The 16,111-nt window shown below is 37.1% G+C and overlaps 2 protein-coding genes across 3 annotated transcripts in view; one reads left to right on the top strand and one right to left on the bottom strand.

Annotated features, from left to right (window-relative positions):
* The window catches only part of nox4 (NADPH oxidase 4), a 31,042-nt gene extending 30,310 nt beyond the window's left edge, over positions 1-732 (top strand). For both annotated transcript variants that reach the window (XM_077207028.1, XM_077207029.1), the window contains one exon: positions 19-732. In XM_077207028.1, the coding sequence (XP_077063143.1) occupies positions 19-139 (121 nt within the window). In that variant the 3' untranslated portion in view covers positions 140-732. The remainder of the gene's footprint in view (positions 1-18) is intronic.
* tyr (tyrosinase) lies at positions 432-9,551 on the bottom strand. The gene is made up of 5 exons (XM_077207072.1): positions 8,715-9,551; positions 6,179-6,395; positions 5,956-6,103; positions 4,458-4,639; positions 432-2,562 (listed from the first exon to the last, which is right to left on the bottom strand). Exons 1-5 carry the CDS (start codon positions 9,549-9,551, stop codon positions 2,324-2,326), a joined length of 1,623 nt encoding a protein of 540 aa, XP_077063187.1. The 3' UTR covers positions 432-2,323.
* Between the last annotated feature and the right edge of the window lie 6,560 nt (positions 9,552-16,111).

Genomic DNA, 16,111 nt, shown 5'->3' with positions numbered 1-16,111 from the left:
CTTGTGTTTGTCCTGCAGTAAAAGAGTGGGGGTTTTCTGCTGTGGACCCAAAGGGATCTCGAAAGCGTTACACACACTGTGCAATTCAAACCTACACTCGGGAACTGCCTTTGAGTACAACAAAGAGTCCTTCAGCTGAGGGAGCGCAAACTGACCAATCCATGAATGCCTTAAAACCTGAGGAATGATCGAGGACAAATGCAGATTCTTCCTCACGCTCATCTAAAAACAAATCCTCGGACAATGAGCCTGAGAGCCAGTGAACCGTGTAGCAACAGGGAAAATGTGCAGTTTTGCTTTTATTCAAGGAATATTTGTAATTCTGCATGTGGAGTTTGTCTACATGAACCCGTAAAAACTCGTCTTCCCATATAAAAAGGGTTAAAAAGTACTAGTTGACCCAAAGATTACATCATTTACTCACCCTCATGTCATTTCACACGTTTTATTGGCTTTCAATTTGGTGTATTTTGTACCTTTACAAACACAAACTCGGACATAAACCATAAAGTATACATTCTCATTCATTTTAAATATTTATTTGATATTATGTACGGCACAATAGTTTTTTGATATTTGTATTGCTGTTTTATTATTAAGATTTATTTGCTCATAAGAGTGTCCCAAATTAACTGCACTGTTATTGTAATAACACTGCCAAATAATTAATTTAATCACTGATTTGTCTTTTTAATATTATTTTGTATGCATATTAAATATAAAGCTACAGTACGTAAGTGTCACAGTGACTGTTGAAGCACCATTAATATCATTGGCTGACGAGATCAGCTACGAGACCAATACAAGCTCACTGCACGGTGTAGACTGTACACCGCTTATTAATTGCAATGTGAAACATAATGCATTATGCAACAATATGGTGATGGTGCAGTGGATAAGACACATGCCTTTGGTGTGAGAGACCCGGGTTCGAATCCACTGTGAGACACCAATGTGTCCCTGAGCAAGACACTTAACCCCTAGTTGCTCCAGAGGCGTGCAACCTCTGACATGTATAGCAATTGTAAGTCGCTTTGGATAAAAGCGTCAGATAAATGTAAATGTAAACAATATGCATTTCGAGAATGGTAATCTGACCTCACTATTGTGCATTTACAATCGTCTCTGAAATTAAAATGATTATTTTGCAATTTAAATTAAATTGTTTTAAAACAAAAAAAAAATCCTGAGGAGAAAAAGAGATGTTAAAATGTATGGGAGAAATTGCTTCTGGTTTCGTTCATCGCACTGGAAATGGAAAGTCAAGTGAAGCGAATTGCATTATGTGATGCACTAGTTTCAGTTTATTCTGGTTTTATACGGCACGTTTTGACTAATGTTGTGTTTACTCTACTATTGGAAATTTTGGGGTTGTTAAGATTTGTTTTTGAAATTAATCTCTTCTGCTCAGCAATGCTGCATTTATTTGATCAAAAATACATCAAAAACAGTGAAATATTGTTACAATTTAAAATAACTTTTCTATTTGAAGATATATTTTGAAATGTAATTTATTTATGTGATCAAAGCTGAATTTTCAGCATCATCACTCCAGTCTTCAGTGTCCTTCCCCAAATACAATGTTCAAAAGAACAGCAATGTATTTGAATTTTTGCGACATTATAAATATATTTTGTCACTTTTGATCAATTTAAAGCATTCTTGCTAAATAAAAGTATAATTTCTTCTTTTGAACAGTATTGCATATTATGCATACTCTATAGCAAGAACAGTACGGCCTTGTGTGATTGTAAACGTAGCCCTTGTTGCATGAGTAAACTCGAGGTTTAGAGGCGATATCTGGTCTCGTGTGTCACATGACCTGGTTAACTGTCCGTTGTCCAGACATTCTAAAACACTTAATGTGAAAAATGTTAACGTGGATTAATGTACTAGGACAGTGTTATTAAAAGACCAAACTCAGTAAACATCATACTAATAAAGTATACCAATGCACAGAAAAATCAAAGAGCGCAGAATATGAACGCAACGCGTTTAATTACACGTTAAGCGTTTTCCTCCTATAGAAAACCATTATAAGAAAACACTTAACGTGTAATTAAATGCGTTGCGTTCATTTTCTGTGCTCCTCGATTTTTCTGTACATTGGTATACTTTATTAGTATGATGTCTGGTATACTTGGTATACTTCATTACTGAGTCTTTTAATAACACTGTCTTAGTACATTAAGCCACGTTAACATTTTTCACGTTAAACATTTTCGAATGTCCCCAGTTGTCGTGTGTTTTCCCCGTCACTACAAGTACATACAAGTACGTACACTACAACTACAAGTCTGTCCTCGCTGACACACACTCAGGTTCACAGTGCAGTCTGGTATGAAGCTGAACCCTCCTCTTCGCTGCTGTTCAGGAGCGGCTGTCTCTCCCCGTATCCCGACGCCTTTCGCCTCCTCGTCCTCCGTCGACACGACACGCCGATGATCGTAGCGATGATTCCCGCCACGACGGCCCCCAGGATCCCTGATACCAGCAGCCAGCGCCAGATCTGCTGAGCTTGCTGAAGATACGGCGTCACAAACTCCTGCATGAACCGCTGACCTGCGACAGATTGAAGCCAATGAACACAAGGCTAACGGAAGTACCTGGATTTATGCTAATTGGAGCTGGGTTAAAATATTTCATGATCAACCAATATCGATTCTAAAATCCCAAGAATTGATCTTTTAGTCCATCTCTGCTTCTTTCAGTTGATGCGTGGACAAAACTTCACTAAACTTACTATTATTTGTAGGCTAGCGCACCTCTCAGCTTTCAAATTCTGTAAATTTTATGACGAAATTCAAACAGTAAATGTCGCTGCCTTTGACGCTCTTTAATGTGTCGTGACAGATCGCTGTAGCCGCTTCATCTCTTACTCTTTACTACTAGTTATAGTTAGCCTGGCTAACGTCAGACCGAGTCTCATTGAGACGTGGGTCTGGGAACCTCATTTTCACGAATTTGAGGCGTGGTAACGAATGCCCAGAGCCGTTTATTGGGTGCTACGAATGTCTATCAAATGCGCCTGTACGTAGCTCATAGCCAATCGTTTCAATTATACCAGATGATTTATGTAGAGCAACAGAAATTAGACGACGAAGAAGACGATGGGTCAGAGATTTAACTAAACTACTTAGAACAATATCTAAGGCTGCATTGAAAGGTAACTTCGCGTCTGCTGCCATGTTGGATCCATAGGTATAATCAAACTGCTTCGGTGTGTCGCATAGACATCGTCATCGTCTTGCTGCTCCCTCCCTGTTCTGTGATTGGTCCCCTCACTGAGGCGAAAATCTGGTACATGGAATCCAGGCTGCCTAGCAGCGTGAATAAAATCGCGCTGCGCGCAAGGCAGCATGGGGAAACCCAGGCTAAGTTATAGTATCAAATAAACATGAATGACCATCAGAAGGTATGTTGAAAGACACAGTACAACTTACTAAAATGTCTCATGTAATGACTTAATTGGCGTTTCAACTGCGGAAGACTTAGTGTACGTGTACACGACAACGATATGCTTAAAATGGAGAAGTTTTTCCTGTGAGTTTTCCATGTACAGATGACACCATTGTCAAAATGATCCTCAATCACATGGATCCGCAAAAAGTGACAAAAAACGCTGTATTCTGCTGCCAGGCCATTAGATGGCGATTAAACACTATAGACTGAACATGTGCATGACCTCATTGTCTTCAGAGATTCACGTTTTTGTTTACACAGAGACCGTTTTCAAAAAATTGCACTTTGAAACCCGTTTTCAAAAGTTTGCGTTTTCAGGCACCCAGAAAGCCGCTGTCGTGTAAACAAAGGGCCAAAACCCATACATGTTTGTCACGTGACAATATTTACCTCAGGAAAGCCATTTATAGTTGTCTAGAAAACTAGAGAAGAGCATATTGCTAAATATATGCACTATATTACATATTCATTATATTTTTTACCCTTAACCTGTTCTTTAATATAATACATTTGTATAAATCGGCTATGAAAAAAAGCCTTAATGACAGCCACCATTTAATTGTTTGTATTTAAAAAATGAATTGGAATAGACATAATTATGTCACTCAAAAGTTATTATAGCTATAATTATAAAAACTGTCTTGTGTGCAATTTAAATGTTTGTATAGAAATCAGTTGCGTAAATAAAGCTGATAAGTACGGTAGTGTAAATTAGTTAGGGCTTATCAGTCTTACTATTCAGATTCAATTTAGAACAATCTTACCTTTTTATGCAACTGACTTAAAGTTATGACCAGTCTTATTTATATATAATATGACTAACTTGTAAGAATAGTCTAAGCATTTTATGCAACCCCCACAGTTGAGAAAAATTGACGTGTACCTTAAATATATCCAAATGAATCGATACCAAATCTAATTGAATTGTAATTGAATCAAATTGAATCGAATCGTGAAATGTGTGTTAATGCCCAGGCTTTTTACTAATAACTCACTTGGGTCCAGTAAATATGAATATTCATATCCCAAGGCTTTAGTGGACAGGAAATAATCTCCGTTTCTGTAGAGCGGGATGAAGGGGACCATGAAGTACCCGTCGTTGTGTCCGATCGGGGCGTTGGCGGTGGGGTAGTGTGTGCGGGGGGGCTGGTGTCTCCTCAGCCACTGCTCAAAGATGCTGAAACACAGAAGCACAACAGATGCAATCAGAACATCAGTGGGAAACATCATCGAGTCAATCGTATTTGTGCTCATCATACCTGCACATCCGTCACCTTTCGGTGTAATTTTCCCTCTTACAGTAAAATAGACCATTGATGTGATCAGAGCAGAAGGGTTTTATCTGAGTGTGTATCTGAAGGGAATGGACTGTCCTCAGAGAAGTTTCATCTGGCCTCTGTTTAAAGCCTAATAAGCAGCGCTGCTTTCAGTACAGAAGCTACCACTGTATTTTGTAACTATCTCAAATTTAATTATATTCTTCTAACCATTGAAAACCCCTAACCATTGAAAAGCTGAAAATATTAAATAAAAAGTAAAAATAAAATAAATATAATAAAAAGTAAAACTCATTAAAAAAGATGTATAACACACACACAAACACACACACACACACACACACACACACACACACACACACACACACACACACACACACATATATATACTGTATATATATTTCTTTGAACAAATCATGCAGCACTTAACTGTAAATAAAAATAGAACACTAAAAAGTATACTATTTTGTTATTTGTTTTACCAGCCTGACATTTGACCATTAGAGAATTGTGAACATGCAAATATGTTGAAAATTATTGAAATATAATATAAAATCTGAAGGGCACTTCAAATAAATGTATTTAAGTTTAAAGGAGTTCACCTGACAAGAAAAAAAGTTTGTGAATCCCTGAATTAATATATATAATATTTACAAGTTTTATGATATGAGGTCTCATTCAGGACTAGTGCACAGTTTTATGGGTGAGTGATGCATCAAAATACCATTGAAATGTTGGCTACGCAACGTGTGTGCGTGTGTGTGTGTTTGTTTGTTTGTGTGAGTGTGTGTGTGTTTGTTTGTGTGTGTGTGTCTGTTTGTTTGTGTCTGTGTGTGTGTGTACGTGTACGTGTATGTAAGCAAGTGTGTGTGTGTGTGTGCCCGTTTGTGAGTGTGTGTGTACGTGTACAGTATGTATGCAAGTGTATGTGTGTGTGTGTGTGTGTGTGTGTGTGTGTGTGTGTGTGTGTGTGTGTGTGTGTGTGTGTGTGTGTGTGTGTGTGTGTGTGTGTGTGTGTGTGTGTGTGTGTGAGAGTGTGTGTGTGTGTGTGTGTGAGAGTGTGTGTACGTGTATGTATGCAAGTGTGTGTGTGTACGTGTATGTATGCAAGTGTGTGTGTGTGTGTGTGCCCGTGTGAGTGTGTGTATGTGTGTGGCATGGATGAGTGTGCGTGCGTGTGTGTGAGTGTACATGTTTGTGTGTGTATGCATTTTACCTATCAATAAAGGCATGATGTAAAATAAAAACGGGGTCGTTGGCGGAGCCCTGCACTGAAGACATGGACCCGTTCATGAAGACGTGTAAAGAGTTGTGCATCAAACTGCGGCCTGTGACTGCCAACCCCGTCTCAGGACTCGCGAAACCTGCACAGGTGAGACGTGCTCAGTGTTTACAGCCTGATGTGTTCATCTCTTCACACACTCCTCACACACTCTTACCCTCCAGCGTGTTCCTGAAGCTCATGTTGGCCCGTCGATCCATCTCTCCTGTCTCGTACTGCGTCAGGCTCAGGACCGACTCCACATCAGCGGAGCTGGGCAGCCGCGGGACACGCGTCCGGTCGTGGTTACCAGGGTTACGGAGTAACGGTCCCTCGGGCGACCCGTCACACAAAACCTCACGAAGGTTGTAGTCTTCGGGTTGAGAACAGATCACCTGCACAGGTATAGTGGACACTTATTAAACACCAGTAGACATTAACTAAAAAAGAATGCATTAAATTGATCAGAAGTGACAGTAAAGATGTTTATAATGGTACAAAAGATTCTATTTCAAACAAATGCTGTTCTTTTGAACTTTATATTTATCAAAGAGACCTTTAAAAAAAATCATGATTTCCACAAAAATATGAAGCAGCACAACCATCAACCGTCTCCGTGACTAATACTAATACTGCTCGTTTCTCGGATGTTAATTGGATGCCATTTCACCTCCCGCTGGTCGAAACGCACGAACGCCTACGCTCACAGATGAAGATGAGAGAGGGACAGAGAGAGAGAGAGAGAGAGAGAGAGAGATGGAGGAAACACCAGGACGAGGAATTTGACTCTTTCTGAAGAAAATATGAGTGTTTTCCAATGCAAAAATCATTGCCATGATATACTAGTAGATTATGTGTGGCTGACGGGAACCACTAAACCCCTTAAAGGCTCTATAAAGAAGCTTTGGCTCTTGTGAGCGGGTCGATACTGAGGTTAATGGATGTTTTAGGGGCCAGACACACTCGTGACCCACTACACACCTGAACTTCACTATCAGGCGTTACACAGCGCTGCGCTCGAGGCGGCGGCACACAATCACACCTTTATAAACGCAAGCAAACTCATTCGTTCTCAAGGGAATGTGTGACATCAGAACCGCTCTAGACGAGTTCACTAAACTACAGTAATATGAACAAAGCCCTGTCACATGGCTAAATTAAACACAGATAATGAGCTCTTTTCATTGAATTACAGCGTCACACTCTTCCATGTGTTTGTTCATATAGACCGGAACTGAACGGAGAATGTTAAAAGAAAAAAAATTATACAGAATGTAGATTAAATAAATAAATAAGATATATTTTAAAAAACCTTTATATATATATATTTATATATATATATATATATATATATATATATATATATATATATACATATATTTTTATTTTATATATATATATATATATGTATATATTTTTTATATTTTTTTATATATTTTTCACAATTTAAATAAAATTATAAATTCTGCAGCTTTTTTCCTGAAGTAATCCATCGAATCAAAGTACATTTCAATATAACAAAAAAAAAAGAACTAACTCACAATTAATTGAGGGCTAAGTTGAACAAATTTTCCCTCTATTAATTTTTATTTATTTATTAATTTATTTATAAGGAAGCATGTAAACAAGCATGTGTTTCAGATTTAGTACTATTTTAATTTTAACTTCTTCTTTTTTTAAATTCATCATTTATTTGTATCATAATTTTTGTTAAATACTGTATTTTTTTGTTTACATTGTTTAAATGTTTCGCTGTTCGCATCAAGTTTCACAATCCTGAAAAGTGACTTAAACACATTTTAAATAATATTACAGACTATTATCTACCCTCATTTACATAATTTTCCCTTGTCTGAATGTAATACTTTCATTACTCTCATTGTTTGCCCAAGAGCTACTATAAAAACATGATGATGATATTGGGATTTTAGTTTAGATTTCTGCAAGAGAAAAAAAGCATTTGTGAAATTGAGTTTTTGACCAAATTTGACTAGAACAAACATTACTAGAAGAATAAATAACTAAACATACTGTATTCTTGAGTAAGAATGTGAAGTGAATTTGTTTTCATTGTTAAAAATTATGTACAATTTTCAAAACTTGCACCTTGGAACCTATTTCAAAGTTTGCATTCTCGAGCCGCCAAACACCGCTGTCGTGCAAATGAACGGCCAGAACACATTAAACGTTTTGTTTTCAGTAAAACGGTGTTGTGTTAGCGGCCCCTAAATTAATAACTAATGATTTTTGAGAGCTGAAAACTTACTGATGTAATGCCAAAACAATCTCTGTTCCATTAATTTCCTATTATCACTGTAAAGCTGGTTTGAAACAATCTATATTGTTAAAAGCGTTATATACATGAAAGTGACTTGACTTTAGGGCTGGGCATCGATAAATCGTGATTAATCACATCCAAAATAAAAGTTTGTGTTTACATAATATATGTGTGTGTTTACTGTGTATAATTATTTTGTATATATAAATACACACATATGCATGTATATATTTAAGAAATATTTATATTACTGTATATTTATATATAATTTTATATTTTATATATAAATAAATTAAAATTCTTAAATATATACATGCATGCATGTGTGTATTTATATATACAAAAAATAATTACACACAGTAAACACACACATATATTATGTAAACAAACTTTTATTTTGGATGCGATTAATCGCGATTAATTGCCTTGACTTTACCTTCCAGGAGGAGAACACCGAGGACGGGCTGATCAGGTTTGGGTTGAGAGGACTGCGCGCCCCCATCAGCTCGTCCACACACACCTGACAGTCCTGCGCGTCCCGCCAGTCCCAGTATGGGATGGTGAAGTTAAAGTCCCCGGTCAGCTTGCGGATCTCATGCTCCCAGAACAGCAGGAAAACCCGGTGCCAGGGCAGGAACGCGGCAGATTCGTGCGCAAAATCAATATCGGCCCACACGTTCCCGGGACCCCCGAGCATCGTGTCATGGGACACGTAATAATGCATCCACACGAACAGATCGTACACGCTGATGTTTGCAAACATGGGGGTCGAACCGTTGTTCATCTGCGCATACGTGCCCGTCACGATCATATAATCAGGGCTGATAGTGTTCTTCGCCAGGTTTAGGTACGAGATGAACCTCTGCCTTTCGGTCACGGACAACTGGAAGATGTTTCTGCGGACCGACTCCCGTCTTTCCCCGCAATTCCCACCGAAGAACCCGAACTTGCACTCGCCGCAGTCGAAGCCCATGTAGTTGCCGGCGCACTGGCAGGTTTGGTTGTAAAACACCAGAGGCCAGCGTTCGCGGTCGTCCACGTCTGAGTGAGGGAACTGAAGCCCGTTGGGGAGATCCGACACGGTGACGTCCTGGCAGAAGCCTCGACCCGAGAGGGATCCGCACACGGAGCCATCGCCCGGCCAAACCGGACAGCAACGCTTGCTCTGCAGGACGTCCCGTGAAGTGCAAGGCCGAGGAAACTGCTGGAGAGACTGACTGAAGAACTGAAGGAAGAAGAACACCAGCAGAGAGGAAGACATGATGAGCTTCATAAAGAGAGTGAGACACATTAGACACGGAGATCTTCATTCAGCTCTCTTTCTCTTTACACACACACACACACACACACACACTTACAACCCCCGTATCACATGCTTGGGATAAAAGCGGTGACCCCCGCTCGCGTTTAGTCTCGGGATTGAGGAATGCTTGTGCTCGAGTCGAGCGTGAGATCATTTCTCACTCCTTTCATGAAACATCATCCATTTTAATTCAATTGCCAGGCGAAATGAGCAAAGTCAACACAGTTAATAAGGTTTTGTCTTTGCGTTTACGCCATGTTGGTGTGTAATGGAGTTGGAAATCACCGCGTGTGCTCGTTTTATGCATTATATAACCATCAAATGTTAGCAAGTTTAAATGTGTATTTGACCTTTCTTGTATAATTGTCATATAAACTACTATTCAAAAGTTTGGGGTCATTAAGACTTTAAGTCTCTTCTGCTCACCAAGGCTGCATTTATCTGATCAAAAAGACAGTAAAAACAGTGAAATATAATTACAATTTAAAATAACGTTTTTTTTATGTGAATATATAGTCAAATGTAATTTATTCCTGTGATCAAAGCTGAATTTTCAGCATCATTACTCCAGTCTTCAGTGTCACATGATCCTTCAGAAATCAGTCTAATATGATGATTTGCTGCTCAAGAAACATTTCTGATGGTTGTGCTGATTATATTTTTGTGGAAGCATTGATACTTACATTGATGCATGGAGAGTTGAAACGAACAGCATTTATTTGAAATTGAAATTATAAATGTCTTTACTGCCACTTGATCAATTTAATGCATCCTTGCTTGAAAAAGTCTTACTGAGCCCAAACCTTTGAACAGCAGTTTATTAGTGGCAAAAACATTGAAAATGTATAGATTTCTTTTTTATTCCCATTTTTTTTCTATTCATATTTGCTCATGGCCACATCCATATTTAGCTCTTTATGCAAAAGCACATTTATTTAATGGTAATTCAGTGGTATAGAATGATTACCATATTAATGTACCATGGTCTTTGTTTGTTGGTTTTATTAGACCCTTTTTTAATCTTAAGCGGCTTACAAATTTGAATTCAATTTAATTTCATATTGCGTTTCTGAAAAAACATATTGTTCCAAAGCAGTTTTAGAGGAAAACCCTGTTTCAGTTATTTGCACTGCACCTGGATGTATTGCACATGTCCAAAATCTGTTATTATACAAACAAGTACTTTTGAAGCCCTTTTTTTAAAAATCTTTCCTCTGTTATGTTTTCAGGCTTAAATGTGTGTGTCATTTGTTTTATCATGTGCCTTTTGTGGAAGCTGCACATATAGTGCTCTTAGCTTTCTCAAATCATAAGCCCGTCACATGTTGGCGTATTGGGCACGAGGTCCAGATAATCCAGCGCGCAAAAGAGGAATGAGCGTCACAGGATTACTGTAGCCTCTCTCTCTCTCTCTCTCTCTCTCTCTCTCTCTCTCTCTCTCTCTCTCTCTCTCTCTCTCTCTCTCTCTCTCTCTCTCTCTCTCTCTCTCTCTCTCTCTCTCTCTGCAGTCTGGCTTCATCACACACAATCATATGGTTTGTGCATTTCAGCCATAATGCGAAGAGTGGCCCATAAAAGTGTTTAGCCACTAAAAAATGTCAGAATGCAATTGCATTTGATGAAAATATATCCAGACTTGCATTCATTTTAAAGAAAGCTTTTCAAGAAAAATATAATGGATTGTTAAATTTAACAATAAAATGTATTTTGACACTGTGGTTGTGAAATTAAATTGAGTAGTTAGTTCTGATGACACTTTGATATTTTGTCTAAAAAAAATGGATATTCAAGTCACAGTGTAAACACTTTTTAAAGCCCCTTTAGTTCCCAAAATCTTGCTCAATATAAAAGAATAGCAGAGTTCACATCGCAGCTATAAACGATAACAGCACAGAGAAACAATATTGCTGAAATCATTTTTTAGAACAATTTTTTTTCAGCTGATGAACAATAAAACATTGACAGCTTTAAAGGGATGGTTCACCCAAAAAATTAAAATTCTGTCATTTACTCACGTTTGAGCATCAGCAAGATCCAATGAGGTTCATTACGCAGAACATTTGAACTTCTGTTTCTGTTCGCTGATCAATGTTTATGTGAATAAAAGCCTAAACTAAATCTGTTTATCATATAAAGCAAACGAGTCTTTTCAAAAAAAAATTGACTAAATCACTCAATTCATATGGATTAATTTTATGATCTCTTTATGAACTTTTTGAAGCCTCAAAAGTGTCAGTTTTAGCTGTCAATGGAGGGACAGAAATCTCTCAGATTTCATCAAAAAGATCTTAATTTGTGTTTTGAAGATGAACAAAAGTCTTATGGATGGGTTTGGAACGACATGAGGGCGAGTTATTAATGACCGAATTTTCATTTTTTGGGGTGAATCGTCAGACAAAAAAACTGCAGCATGCTTGAATTAAACAACAATATTGTCCGCCGGTGTGACGCTAATATAGTTATCTTTATAGCGATCATTCTTGTTATGATTCACAAAAACTTTGCTCTATATTGATTGAAATTTAGATGTTATTAGAGGATGAAACCACAGTTCTCTTGCATCGTTTAGCCTATATTCACACAAACTCATTTCAGATTCAATGAAGGTCGTTTTTATGGAAAGTTTTGCTGCATCTTAGCATGATAAAAACAACCAGATATATTTGACTCTACTAGTTTATATATAACATCATTATTGGCCCGCTGTCTGACTCCAAATACTTCACAAGCATTGAATTTGACTTTAATACCACGAGTGGTCTACAGAGGGCAGTGTGAGCTGAACTTTAGCCAGTCACCACTAGATTCAACTCAAGATACTCACTGAATGAGTCTGTTCTCTTCAGTAATTCTTCTGTAGGCTCATCTCTTCCAGACTGGACACTTCAGAGCTTCAGAGCTGGGCTTGTGTTTGACCTCTGTATGGTGATTCAGTTATGGATGAATGAATCCATATAGGCTGGTAAAATACAAAACAAGTGTGTCAAATAGAGCACAGTGGAAACTGCAGGTTATGAAAGGCTTTAAAGTCCTCCTGTGGTGAAAATCAAGTTTTTAATGTTGTTTATGTGTCTAGAGGCGTTTTTAATTTGCTTTAAGACAAACCATGTGCAAATTCATAAGTCAACACCATTGCTGAATATTTTCTCCTTAAAACTGCAGTGAACCAAAAGACAGTCTTAAAAACACGGTTTGAAATCTCTGGTGTTTCTGACGTCACAAACTACCTTGTAACCAATCAGATCAACGTGTGATCGTCAGCGAGTGGATCTCTGAGCTGAGTGAGTGAGTGGAGGCGGGGCTCATTTGCATATTCATAGAACCACGTATACTAAATCAAACAAGGGTTAAGAGTTACATTCAAGATATTTTAAGGAATGAAGAATTTTTTTCCCAAGGAAAACTAAAACTTAAATATGTAATTTCGGTGATTAAAGTTGAGTTTTAAGGGATAAAATAATTGACTACAGGGGGACTTTAACTAAAAGGGCAAGACCAGGGCTAGTTGTCACACTTTCTATACACTGTATGTTTTACTTTGTATGTTTTTTTTTAAGAAATCAATACTTTTATTCATTAAAGATGCATGAAATTGACAAATTACAGTAAAGACATTTATAATGTTTCTATTTCAAATAAATGCTGTTCTTTTGAACTTTGATCTTTGAACTTCAGCAAAGAATCACCGTTTCGACAAAAATATGAAGCAGCACAACTTTTTTCAACATTGATAATAATCAGAAATGTTTCTTGAGCACCAAATCATCATATTAGAATGATTTATGAAGGATCATATGGAGTAATGCTGAAAAATTCAGCTTTGATCACAGGAATAAATTACAGTTTAACTTATTGCCAGAACAAGTAATTTTAAATTGTAATAATATTTCACTGTTTTTACAGTATTTTTCATCATATAAATGAAGCCTTGGTGGACAGAAGAGACTCTTTCAAAAACATTAAAAAAATCTCACCAACCCCAAACTTTGGACAGTAGTGTATTATCTCAGGAAAGGTTTAATTTTGAAAGTTCGTTTTGTATAAACCTTGATTAGCTAAGATGTTTGATAAGTCGGGTCTCCGGAAATAGGGTTTAATTCTCCTTAAAATTAAGACCGTTTTAGAGTTAGAAAGCTTTTTTTTTTACTGCAACTAAAATCCATAGTTATTTCCCCTGAAAAGAGGGGGAAAATAATTTTAAAAAAATTCTGCAATTGAGTGTGTGTTTAGACAGAACAGCTTCATCTACAGCCATCACTTATTGGTAGAAGCATTTCAGACACAGGAATCTGTATATATCATCAGTGTTTCTATGGCAACAGAGATTATGTCAATGTCATTTTGAGACACCATCGAATAATTGATTTAGTGTCATTTTTATGGGTTTTGTTATATTTGTAGAAAGATAATCCCTCTCGGCACACGCCGCCCACTCACAACATCTCCGCTGTCCTCCACTTCACCAGCACTGAGGCTTCTGTCTTTCACACATATTTACAAGTCAAACCAGATAGCCAACAATAATGAATGTAGGGAATTGATTTTATCCATCAGGAACAGATTGGATTGTGAACATTTGCCATTACAATAACATAATGGAGCTGGAGGGGAGAGATCACAAAGTAAGAAGGATTGTGACGTCATCTGAAAGCATCTTTGCACTCTTTTGTGTTTTGTTTCATGCAGCCCATCTAACTAAAGTATATTATGTTTAGTATAATTTTAGCATTAATCCCTGTATACTATTATAGTATTTATTCATATTTTGAATTAGCTTTATTTTTATGTTTTCAGTTTTCATTTAAAAGTTTAATTTAATTTAAGTTTTGGTCATTTTTGTATGTGCTTTTTTTTAATCAAGAGAAAAGCTCTATTTAACTTTTTAATGAATTCATTCATTCATTTAGTTTTAGTAATTTTAGTACTTAGAAATATTAGAAATTAGAAATACTTAGAAATTATAAACGTTGCCTGGATGGCAACAAACTCAGTTAAACAAAGTTTTTCATTTGACAAAATGCTTTTCAATAGTGGTAGTTTTAGTTAAAGTCCCCCTGTAGTCAATCATTTTATCCCTTAAAACTCATCTTTAATCACAAAACAACATTTAAACGTTTTTTTCCTTGAAAAACAATTCTTCACACCTTAAAATAGCTTGAATGTATGATGAGTTGATGATCACGCATTGATCTGATTGGTTACAAGGTAGTTTGTGACGTCAGAAACTCCAGCGATTTCAAACTGTGTTTTTGAGACTGTCTTTTGATTCACTGCAGTTTTAAGGAGAAAAATACTCAGCAATGATGTTGACATGAGTTTACACATGGTTTGTTTAAAGCAAACTAAAAACACCACACAGACATATAAACAACATTAAAAACTCGATTTTCTCCACAGGGGGACTATAACAATAACAACACTGACCTGATATAAGTAAATATATAATGAAGTGGTAAATAATAACAATAGCAGCATACCATCTGATAATATCCGTCCCAGTTTTTAAATTAGTAGCTAACCGACCTGTTTTATTTTTCACGACTTTGATTAGAACTTAAATATGTTTATTCCTAGAGGTTCCGGCAAAATTTGAATTGCTGCAGTAAATGTAGGCCTAAAAATGTTTAATTAATTTGAATGATTATTTTAATTTTTTTTAAGATTGTCTAGTTTGATCGCTTCCATAGACCCAGTACTTCTGTGGTAATTTGAATATTTTTAACACATAAATAACGATACTGGTTGGTAGAAAAGCCTGTTTGTGAAGCTGTTTAATAGGCTACCTATATATGATCATCATATTTTTTTTATTAAATTATAATATTTCAATATATGATAAATGCTTTCTCTGGCTCAGCAGAAGTGCAAAAGCACAAAGTAAAATGGTTGTCATTTACGAATAAGATATTGTGGTTGTTTGAATCATGATCGCGATCTTTTAACGATTAATCATGCAGCGCTATCCTTATGATTACTGTTGCCATGGTCACTTCAGAACTCGACTATTTTAGTTCCAAATTAAATGCGCACGCTGACTACGTTTGACTTTTGTCTTTTCTGAAACTTTGCTGTTGAGAAGAACATAGAATACTTGCTTTTAAATAACACGCACCTTTTGGAGGGGGTCTCAAGCCCTAATGATGGGGTTCAGGCCCTTTCTAAAACCCTCTAGAATTCACAGCCTTTGATGCGACTCCATCAGACTGAGTCACACTCTCACACCAGTTCAAGCGGCTCTTCCCACGCGCGAGTGTGTGTTTGTGTGAGGGAGTTAAAGAGGAATTCAGGAAGCTGACATGTCCTTATGAATGACTTCTGTGTTTAAATGACAAGTGTGTGTGTGTGTGTGTGTGTGTGTGTGTGTGTGTGTGTGTGTGTGTGTGTGTGTGTGTGCGCGCGCGCTTGTGTTCGGAACTTGTTTGAAATTGAGTGTTTGGCTATTTTGCAGTCTGCTTGTCTTAATCTGTGTGTGTATTCTTGCATGTGCGTGAGGCCTCAATTACACACTTGAGCCTCTGATTACTCGTCAT

This window comes from Siphateles boraxobius, unplaced genomic scaffold (assembly GCF_051911475.1).
Source record: "Siphateles boraxobius isolate OS27281-9 unplaced genomic scaffold, OSU_SipBor_1 6, whole genome shotgun sequence".
Lineage (NCBI taxonomy): Eukaryota > Metazoa > Chordata > Actinopteri > Cypriniformes > Leuciscidae > Siphateles > Siphateles boraxobius.
Note: the sequence above shows the minus strand (reverse complement) of the source record. Positions and strands in the feature narration are given on the sequence as shown.